Source organism: Delphinus delphis, chromosome 2, assembly GCF_949987515.2.
Source record: "Delphinus delphis chromosome 2, mDelDel1.2, whole genome shotgun sequence".
NCBI classification, from domain to species: Eukaryota; Metazoa; Chordata; class Mammalia; order Artiodactyla; family Delphinidae; genus Delphinus; species Delphinus delphis.
In genome coordinates, this window is record NC_082684.1 from 106,543,402 (window position 1) to 106,554,157 (window position 10,756).

The window sequence follows — 10,756 nt, forward strand, 5'->3', positions numbered from 1 at the left end:
AACCTGGGGTGCGTGGGGGCCTTGGACCCCCAGGAAACATAGGAGGGAAGAAGTACCCAGGCTGCCGGTCCTTCCTAGAACAACTGTATGGCAGTGTCTGCCTGCAGTGTTCATTTCATTGGCAGGATCGAGACTCTGGGTGCTGGGGAACCACTGGAGGTGGAAGGAATGGGGACACAGCAGTCCCCAAGGTGGAGTGGGACTTGGTGCCAGACACAGAGCAGGTCCTGACAGTGGAGGGAGTGCTTTTCCAGAAAGCAGGAGTTTCCATGGTTTCAGAAGCTAGGATTTGCACCTGAACTAGCGTAAGGCAAGTTCAGGGAGCAGGGTGCTGGCTGGGCCCCTCTTCCTGCACTGCAGCCAGCACACCTGGGAGAGTGAGAGAACAGGGCTCACGGTAAGGGCAGCAAGCCCTGGATCCAGGCCTGGTGTGACCACTCACTGGCCAAGGGCATGTCCTGCCACCTCTCCAGGATCCCTGGGTGGCATATCAGTTTGTAAAGTGGTTGTTTTCAAGAGTAGCATACAGAAAAAGGCAGGTGCTCTCCAGATCACCTGGGGCAGCCAGTGATCAGGGCCAACTCTGAGGAGAAGGTCTGGGACCCGCAGGGCTCCACGGCCCACATCAGCCTTGGTGGAAATTTCTTGGCAAAGGAGGTCCAGCTGAGCACCCAAGGCTGGTGGGAGGGAAAGAGGGAGGTAACAGATAGCCCAGGCTCCTCAGGGGTCACCTCCAGTTGACCCCGCCTGTGAGCTGCTCCAGCTGAAGTCTTGAAGTCCAGCCTGTTTCTTGACCCCTGGGCTTTGGTTTCCTCATCTGCACGATAAAGATGATCTATCATAGGGTTGGTGTGTGGATCTAAGGAGATTCACGTACTTAGCACACAGTCTGACACTTAAGGAGAGCAGGGTGTTACTATCATCCTTAGCCCTGTCTCCTGCTCAAGGCCCCATTCATCCTTTTTCCTCCCAGCCTCTTCCTCCTTGTGAGAAGCGCGCCAGCTGGCCTGGGGCCAGGAAGGCTCCTCCACGCTCCACTGCCTTCCGCATATCAAAGGGTGGGGCGGGCCAAGGGGTGGGACCAGCCTTGGATATGGGTCCCTCCACCAACCAGGAGGCTCCCCCCAGCCCAGCATCTCCGGACCAGCCCTTCCTGTCGCCAGGGCCCAGCTGCCGGCGGCTGGCACTTGACCTTAGGGGGACCAGAGGGCAGGCGGCCCCCTCAGGTGGTCCCCACTGGGGGAAGGACCAGCACCGCCATCTAGGGTCCCTGGGGGAGCCAGGTAGGAGAGTCAGCAGGGACCCTAGTCTCGGTGCCTGGCACTGGGCTGTGTTTATGCGCATTATCTCATTTGGTTTTCAACAGCCCCAGGAGATAAGGACTGTCTTTATCTCAGTTTTGCAGATAAGGAAACCGAGGCACGGGGAGGTTAAGACCCCACCTCTAATGCCCGTGCATGAGTGGAAGCTGGCCCTGCATTTGGGGCTACGGTAGTTAGGCACTCGTCACCTGACAGCTCACAGTGCAGGCATTCATGACTGCCTGTGGGGCTGGAGGAAATCGGTACCGAGGATGCAGCGAGGACATGCAAAGCCAGAGACCTGCTTGCAGAACCTAGCTCAAGGTCGGATGCAGAACAGGAGCTGCCTAGAACTCTGACTGCTCATTCCCTATCCAGCACTCCGTCTACAGGTAGGTTGACTTCTCACGGCCAGTGGGGGGCCCTGAGGATCAGCCAGAAGCAGCAGGGGCGGGGGGGGGGGCTCTCCCACCTCCCCACCCTCCAGGAGACTCCTCAGGAGGCACGTCCTCTGCACTGCAGGGTCATTGAGAAGCCCCGGGTGAGGTACTCGGTGAATGTCCAGTCTCTTATGGATGGTGACTGGGTCCCCAGGAAGGTGTAGGTGGACCAGTCATCCCAGGCAGGGCACCAGCATCAGCCCCTCTCCCTCCCCTGCCAGGCACTTAGCACAGAGGTGCAGCCAAGAGCAGCCTGTCTGGGATGGAGCCACACAAGAGAGTGAGGGGCTGCTGCTCCTGAGAGGCAGGGCTGAGCCTGCCCTCCCAGAGGGTGAGGACAGGGGTGGGGGATTAGCCCAAGCCCCCGGCAACTCCAGCTGGGGTGATAGCAGCCTTTTGCCTCTGCCTTTGCATCTCCCAGAGGAGCTGGGAGAAGAAGGCTGCCAAATTCCAGAAGATGCTCAGCTCTGGCTGGCCCTTGCCGTGGCCATCAGTGACTGGACCAAGGACTGAGCCCAGATAGGCGGGAGTCGAAGGAAGGAGATGGGCAGCTGTTCAGTTCTGCCTTAGGTGCAGGTGCCATGAGACTGTGGAGCCAAGTCCTTGCATCTTCTTGAGAAGGAGAGAGCACTGGACAGGGAGCCAGGGGCTTGATGTTCCAACCTAGCTGGAGGGCTAGAGAAAGTTGCTCCCCTCCCTGGGCCAGTTTCCTCAGCTGTAAAACGAAGGAGCAAACAATAGCCATTGCTCCCAAACCTGGTTGGACCTCGGCTCCAGGTTCCCAGGTCCCGGCCCGATGCACTGAATCGCACTCTCAGGGTGGGACCCTGGAACCAGAGGGCTCAACATGCAGTCAGGTGAGGGAACCACCAGACTGGATCATCTCTAAGGTCGTGTGATTCTATTCAGCTATTATGTATTGAGCAATTACTACGTGCCAAGCCTAAGAACCCTGAGAGGTAGGGTCTATTATTGTTGCCACTTCACAGCTGAGGAGACTGAGAGTCAGGGAGGTTTTGTTCATTTTTTGTCTTTTCAATTTTTTGGCCGTGCTGTGCGGTATATGGGATCTTAGTTCCCCAACCAGTGATTGAACCTGCGCTCCCTGCATTGGAAGCTTGGAGTCTTAACCACTAGACCGCCGGGGAAGTCCCCAGGGAGGTTTTGAAGCTTGCCCATGGTTACACAGAGAGTAAGAGCTGAATGAATGTGCAAGCAGGGCAGCTGTGCCCGGTGTCTGTCTCCCTGCTGCATGTAACCTTGTGTGAGCGTTTCCCATCCTCCGCTGTGGCAGGCAGCCCCTACAGAGGGTCCTGGGGTAGGAACCAGAACCCACTTCTAAAAGGTTGGGGGAAGAAGGCACTGCAGTGGTCACCTAATCCAGCTCCTCTTTAAGAGATGGGGAAACTGAGGCACAGAGATGGAGTGACTTGCCTGGCGTCAAAGGGCATGTCAGCAGGCAGTGGTTCAGATGGGAGGCCCTGCATGTGGCAGCTCACGCTCTGGTCTTCCTCCTGCCTCTGCTCTCGCCCTGCACCGCTAACAGTGGCCCCCTGCCAGGCTGCATTGCTATAAGGCAGTCCAAAAGACCAAGAGTGGCTCTGACCAGCCCACCCCCTACCCTCCACCTTCACTGCCCCCTCCACCCAGGACACAGAGGCCAGATGCCTCCCCCTGCCGCCATGTGGGGCTCCCCACAACCCCACCTCCCAGCTCCTTTTCCAACTCAATTTGTCACTTTTCCCCTTCAGTCCTGGACTTCAACCACCTGTTTCAACTTGGCTCACGCTGTTTCTTCTGCCTACTCCTCTTGGCGAACTCCACACATCCTTCAATACTCAGTTCCAACATCCTGCAACTCTCCCCTCTCCGAGTCAGAAACAGAATGAAGTCACCACCACTGCTGGCTCCCAAGCCTATGGCAGCCTTTGCTAATGGATCATGGCGCCCTTTCCCAAGATCCTGGAGGTGCCTCTTAGTCTTGCTCAAAGCCACATAAATCAATGCGGCAGGACTAATGGATCAGGTAACTCAAGAACGCAACAGCACTGTCAACCCCATCTCCCACCAGGCTGGCATATCCTCTTTGGTCCCAAAGTACCTTGTATAAACCCCCATCTTTACCTGGGCTCTGATCATTTCCTTCCCTGTAATTTACCCCATTAGTCAGGGCACATTTTCTCCAGCACCTAGTACTGGGTGTTGTGAGCTGAACTGTGTTCCCCCACAACTCTTGGTGAAGTTCTAACCCCCAGTATCTCAGAACGTGAATGTATTTGGAGATAGAGCCTTTAAAGAGGAACTTAAGGTAAAATGACTTCACGTGGGTGGGCCCAAATCCAATATACTGGTGTCCTTGTAAGAAGAGATTAAGACACAGACGCAGAGACTGGACCATGGGATAACCATGCGAGGACACAGCAAGAAGGCGGCCATCTGCAAGCCAAGGAGAGAGGCCTCAGAAGAAACCAAACCTGCTGACCCCTTGGTCTTGGACTTCCAGTCTCCAGAACTGTGAGAAAATCAATTTCCATTGTTTAAGCCACCCAATTTGTGGTATTGTCTTATGGCAGCCCTAGTAAACTAATACACTGGGCCTAGCACATGGGAGCCACTCACAAGCACCCTTTGGAAACAACTTCAGATAACTGTGAAAGAGCCCTATGGGTCAGCAGGAATGCACACAGGAGAATGCAAAAGGGCAATGGTGACGGGCTTCAGGCAAGTGAACAGGCCCAAACGTTAACTCACCTGTGTCGCCTGCACAGCAGGCCAGGTGGAGCCCCTGCACAATAATTACTGTCGAACTGGCAAGTGAGGGCCTGAATTCCAGGAGGGGAAAGCAGCATGATTTATTCCCTGAAGGACGGGAACATTTTTCCTTTTCCAGAAGCAATAAAAACCCAAGTGGATAGAAGAAAAACAGACCAAACCAAATTTGGGTGTTTCTTTTGGTTTTTTTTTTTTAAGAAGTACAAAATCTAAGCATATACTTTTCTTCCCACTCCCATCCCCACCCACCCCCAAGCCCACTCCCCCACCAGTCCCAGCCTGTCCAACCACTGTGGTCAAACAACCCATGTTACTGCAGCTCAGGTTGTGCTCTACAGAACACTGGTCATTCTGGGGGGCGTCTAGGAGTGGAGGGACTGCCCCAGCCCCGACTTTAGCCAGGGAGGCCACCCTTAGCTGTTTCAAACACTGCTTCCATGAAAGACATCACTTGGAAAAGGGATCCTTGGCTAAAACAACGCCTGAATACTAGTGAAGTAGCAGGTGAGGAGGACACCCCACGCTACAGGCCTGATTCCAAGGCCATTAGTAGAAGATGCCCAGGTGAGTCCCCTCCAAATCTTCTTGCCAAAATTCAGGGCAGCCACTGAGCTGTAGGCCTGAGCTCTGGGGAGGGCTTTCATCACTGAGCTGGAAGGCGGGGCCTGGTCCCTGGTCCTCCGAGCTGGGCAGCACCTCTGCACTGTGGCTCCAGCATCCCCACTGGGTCTCAGGCTGGAGTCTCTGGCATGCTGGGCGGGGCAGGACAGGAGGGGTTTCTGGCAACAGACAAGGCTCTGGAGACATAGAGATTCCCTGAGAGAGAGAAGAGTAGTGGGTTAGTGGGCCACTGCCTCATGCCCTGAGATCCTGAACCTGGATGTTCCCCATAGTGTGGCTGGTAGCTGCTGAACTGCCCTGGTGCCATGGATCCAGTGAAGCAAAGTGGTTTAGAGTACAAGCTCTGGAGATATACTGCCAGGGTTCAAAACCCAGCTCTGCCACTCACTAGCTATGAGAACTCAGATAACCTCTTTTAGTCTCAGTTTTTTCATCTATAAAATGGTGATGATGATAATAAAACCTACTTCACAGGGTTGCTGGAGGGCTGATGAGTTAGTTAATTCATGTAAAATACCAAGAATCATGTTGGGCACACAGTAAGCATTCAATAAATTTTGGTTATTAATATGCTCTTTTATGGAAGCTTGAGGAAAGCATGAAGGTCACCAGATCCAAGCCCATCTACTTAGAAAGCCCCTACGCCCGGAGCAGCCAGGCCTCCCTCCCCCTCAAACCCTGATGGAGCACTTGCAAGGAATTTCCTGAATTACCTGAAGGCCCCTGCTACCTTCCACCCTGGACTCTGAAAGCAAGTCTGAAGATTCCCCCCTCTTCCACATGACTGTGAAGCCTTCTAGGTAGAGGTGGTGGTGGCCTTAACTTCCCAGGGCCCCCACCTCTTTCCCCAAGGAGGTTAGGGTCTTCTTCATCCTCCCTTCAGCTTTCCATCCCTAACCAGGGTTGGATTAGGTAAACCCGGGATCTAAAAAGCATAAGATTCTCTGCAGACTAGAGCTTACTCACCCCCTCCGTTTCCAATCGAAGACTGGGGACCACTCCGAGGGAAGCGGAGAGAGCCTGGGCGCGTACCTGGTACACTGCAGCCAGCTCCATTGCGGGGGGCGAGGTCCAGGGCGTGGCCTGGTCCCGGGGCTCTGGGGGTGTCTGCGTTCCGGAACAGGCTTGGGGCGGCGTCCAACGAGCCGCGTCAGGGGCTCTCCCTTGGGACAGCTGCGGGGGCGACTGCATCCCGGGGCAGTAAGGGAGTGTCACCCAGGGACCCATATCAGACACCCTGCTCCCCAGGCGCTCGGGCGCCGCTAGGGCTCCGGGACAGACGGGCGGGGACCCCCAGGACACCGTGGCGCTAGCGGCTGAGCCAGGGCCGCACCCTTGCGTCTGCGTCTGCGCCTGCGCGGGGCCGCCGTCGGGGCACAGCGGGCAGCCTCGAGGGAGCACTGTGTCGCTGTGCCGCCGGCGCCGGCGCTGCAGGCTCTCCTCGCTGAGGCCCAGCACGGCCGACAGGTGGCCGATGTAGCGGATGGCCAGACGCAGCGTCTCGATCTTCGTCAGGCTCTGGCCGGCGGGCGCCACGGACGGCGGCAGAAAGCGGCGCAGCTCGTGCAGGGCGCGGGCGAGCGTGCGCATGCGCAGCTTCTCACGCTCACTGGCGCTCTGCCGCTGCCCGCCTCCTGGCCGGCTCCGCGCACGTCCGGGTGCCATCGAGGCGGCCTGTGAGGCGCTGCGGGCAGGGGGCGCCGGCTGTGAGGGGCCGCGGGCACGGTCGCAGGGGCAGGAGCCCGACGAATCCGAGGAGGAGGCCGGGGACGTCGAGTCCGAGTGGCCGGTCCAGCCCCAACCCTGCGGGAAGATCCAGTGGTCGTGGCCGAGGAGGCCCTGCAGAGGAGGGGACTGGGCCATGGCCGGGGCTGCGGGCTCTGGGAGGCTGGGCCGGCCACCTCCAGGACTGAGCTTTTATCTGGACCAAAGGTGCGAGGTGGACCCCTGCCACGTTACAGAGAGGTGTCAAAACCCACAGAGCCCAGGGAAGGTCTGGGCAGGGGGTGTCCTGGGAAAGCGGGCCCATTTGCGGAGGTGTGGATTCTGACTCCTCGGGGGCTCTAATGGAGGCCCCTGCAGCCCGGGAAGTGTGGGAGGGACAATTCGCATCTGGATGGAGCTGCTAAGCTTCTCACTGTGTTCCCACCCACTCCGCCTCATCCACTGCTCCGGTGAGTGCCCGGGACCCTGACAGTGGTGGGCAGTGCCATCGTCTGGGGGCGGCCAGGCTGTCCCTCAAGTGACTCAAGGACCCCCGCAAAGAGTGGCCGCCTCCCTCATCACCACCCTCCGGGAGACTGTACCCAGTAACTCCCACCCAGTGCCTACCAGTGTGCTGGATAAGGCGTCAAGACAGACCCCGAGGGACTTGCTCACAGTGATGGCGGGAGAGGGGTTGGGGAAGGAGGGGACATACGGGTGGACCGTTACTGGGTTCCCAGAGCCCGCACTTGCTGCTTTGCTGAGTGACACCGAGAAAGTCATCTCACTGTCCACAGTTAGTTTCTTTCCCTGAGAAATAGTACAGAGCAGCCTGAAGAAGAGGCATGGAGTGTAGTGAGTGATGAAAATGGGGGAATGTGGGCCCCCAGGCAGGCCTGAGTCAGACCCTCTTTATTTGCTGTGTGACCTTGGGCAGTTCGGTTAACTCCTCTGAGGCTCAAGTTGCCTCATCCCTGTGGCAGTAAATAAAATACCCACCACCTAGGATGGTTGCTGGTACCAAGTGAAACCATCCATGGGACCACTTAGAATGAGCCTGGCAAGTGGGCTAAATGTTTGCTGCTACCATTTTATTTAGAAAGTACTTACATTTCAAGATGCTTGTAGGCATTATTTAATACATATTTATTTAGCAGCTGGTAAATGTCAGGCATACCAGAGTGAACAAGATAGTTGTGGTCTGTGCTCTCATGGGATTTCAGTCTTGTGGGAGAGAGGAGTAAACATTATGTAATTAGTAGCTCCACCACTAGCTAGCTGTGTTGCCCTTGGACAGCTCTGAGCCTGAACTACAGCTCTTAAAACAGGAGTAGTAATTATAGTATCCGCTCACAGGACTGTTGTTATAGTCTTATAATATAACCTTTGATACAGTGAAGTTTAAAAGTAAAAGCTCCCACCCCTCAGCAATAATTACAATTTAAAGGAGGTATCAGTGTTCTTCGTAATCTTCAGAGAAAAGGCTGAACTCAGAGGGACTGTCATGCTCTGGCCACAGAGGCGGAGAGGTCACAACTGGGTCTTGAACAATGGGTAGGACTTGGGTAGGGAGAGAGGCAGGTGGAGAGCATTCTGAATGTGGGAACTGCATAAGCAAAGGCCTGGCAGTGGGACTTCCCAGTGTGCTTCAGGAATGGTGTGCAAGGGCAGGGTGATGTGGAGAGCAGGAGCTCATCTTGGCTGGGGCCAGGCTGAGAAGTTGTATTTTACTGCCAAGGCAATGGGAAGCCAAATGGACTTTTCAGCAGAAGTGTGACATTAAAAAAAAAAAAAATCAGGGGCTTTCCTGGTGGTGCAGTGGTTGAGAGTCCACCTGCCGATGCAGGGGACGTGGGTTCGTGCCCCGGTCTGGGAGGATCCCGCGTGCCGTGGAGCGGCTGGGCCCGTGAGCTGTGGCCGCTGAGCCTGTGCGTCCGGAGCCTGTGTTCCGCAACGGGAGAGGCCACAACAGTGAGAGGCCCGCGTACAGCAAAAAAAGAATCCGCCTACCAATGCAGGGGACATAGGTTCGAGCCCTGGTCTGGGAAGATCCCACATGCCACGGAGCAACTAAGCCTGTGCACCACAGCTACTGAGCCCGCGAGCCACAATTACTGAAGCCTGCGCACCTAGAGCCCGTGCTGCGCAACAAGAGAAGCCACTGCAATGAGAAGCCCACGCACCGCAACGAAGAGTAGCCCCTGCTCGCTGCAACTAGAGAAAGCCTGCGCGCAACAACAAAGACCCAACGCAGCCAAAAATAATAAATAGATAAATAAATTTATTTTAAAAAATTAACTTTATTACACAAATTACATAACTAATATGTTCTCTTTATAAGCAATGGAAACCTGACAGATAAAGCTGGAGTCCCTGTAACCCCTCTCCAAAGGTCATGTGTCCTTCCAGACTTGGTCCCTGTGCACTCACATAAACATATGTATCCTTAGAAAACACATAGTATAAATGAGGTAACATTATGGCAATTTGCCTGTAACTTGCTTTTTTTTCATTCAACAGCGTATCTGAGATCATTCCATGTCAGGATGTGTTTAGCTGACTCATAGTTGGTCTTAGTTGATTTAAATGTTCATCCATTTAAATCATAGTGGATAATTTTAACTGGAAAAAAAATTAAATGGCAGGAGGTACAAATAAACCTTCAATAATGAAATTACATCACTTTCTCCTCAGAACTTACTTTTTTAAATATTGGAGAAGATATGCCCAAGTTATTACTCTAACGTTATGATGAAGTAATAATTGACATTGAATAAGGTTGGTCAGGGCAACTGTTTTTAGTTTATTCTAGCTGCTGTGAATGAGGAGGGGACATATTTAATCTGTCCATCACACAAAAAGAAGGTGGAACCAATCAATAATGGCCTTGATTTCAAACAGGAAAGAAGCAATTAGTTATGCAATATTTCATAATCTGAAAGGGTTTAAACCAAAGTTAAAAAAATAATAATCCTTTCTCCTAAGGGGAGGGAGACTTAGAAAACAGTCAATCCCACACTTTTTACGATGAAAATAATGGCAAATCATTATTTGTCCAAGGCTGCACAGTACTATAAAGATCTTGACATATTGTACTATCAGGAAATTTATATATATTTAATTGACAGTTGTAAACAAGATTCATCAGTTTTCATGTATATTTCTTTTTTAAAAAAATTTATTAATTTATTTGGCTGTGCTGGGTCTTAGTTGCAGCATGTGGGATCTAGTTCCCTGACCAGGGTTGAAACCTGGGCCCCCTGCATTGGGAGCATGGAGTTTTAACCACTAGAGCACCAGGGAAGTCCCTCATGTATACTTCTTCATCTGGATTCTGAAGTGTCAGATTGCTGTGCTGTTGATACTGACTGTTCCAACTCACCCCTTTTCACTGCAGTATAATATTCCACGGAGTGCTCACACCATAGTCCCTTATTGATGTACCTTTAGCATGGTTTTAGTTTTTGCCAAAGAGTGCTGCCTTGTGCACAGGCAGCTAGATATGGAGTGGTGAAATGGCCTTGTGATTCCCAGGAAGGTTCTGAATATCTAGAATCATTCCTCCTCTCCCCCCACCCCCTACTCATTAGAGCAAGCCTGGAGGGATTTCCTGTGAAAGGATTTGGTGAATTATGAGAATTCACTGTCAGCAGAGCTCTGCATACTATGCTTTCTTCTCCAGGATAGCTTGGCCTCCTTCTGTCTTAGTTTGGGCTAGCCCTGGCGCCCAGGCCTCAGGCTGACTGTGGGATGGCAGAGCCTAAGTTCTGGGAGGTGAGGCCCTGGAGCTGGTTTGCTGTGGCCCCTGGCTCTTCACTGGGCCCCTCAGCCAGGCTCCGGGAGCACAGGGGCACACTGTCACCAGCCCCACTCACTTAGCACAGGGAGACAGTATGGCTTAATGGTTAGGAGGCTGGG

General features: G+C 53.8%; 1 protein-coding gene across 2 annotated transcripts; it reads right to left on the minus strand.

The window, feature by feature from the left end:
* Window positions 1-4,797: 4,797 nt before the first annotated feature.
* MESP2 (mesoderm posterior bHLH transcription factor 2) lies at window positions 4,798-6,997 on the minus strand. Of its 2 annotated transcripts, none has more exons than XM_060003626.1 (2): window positions 6,167-6,997; window positions 4,798-5,329 (listed from the first exon to the last, which is right to left on the minus strand). In XM_060003626.1, exons 1-2 carry the CDS (start codon window positions 6,995-6,997, stop codon window positions 5,060-5,062), a joined length of 1,101 nt encoding a protein of 366 aa, XP_059859609.1. In that variant the 3' UTR covers window positions 4,798-5,059. The 2 variants fall into 2 exon arrangements, with proteins under 2 accessions (XP_059859609.1, XP_059859608.1); XM_060003625.1 differs by having other exon boundaries at window positions 6,101-6,997.
* Window positions 6,998-10,756: the final 3,759 nt, after the last annotated feature.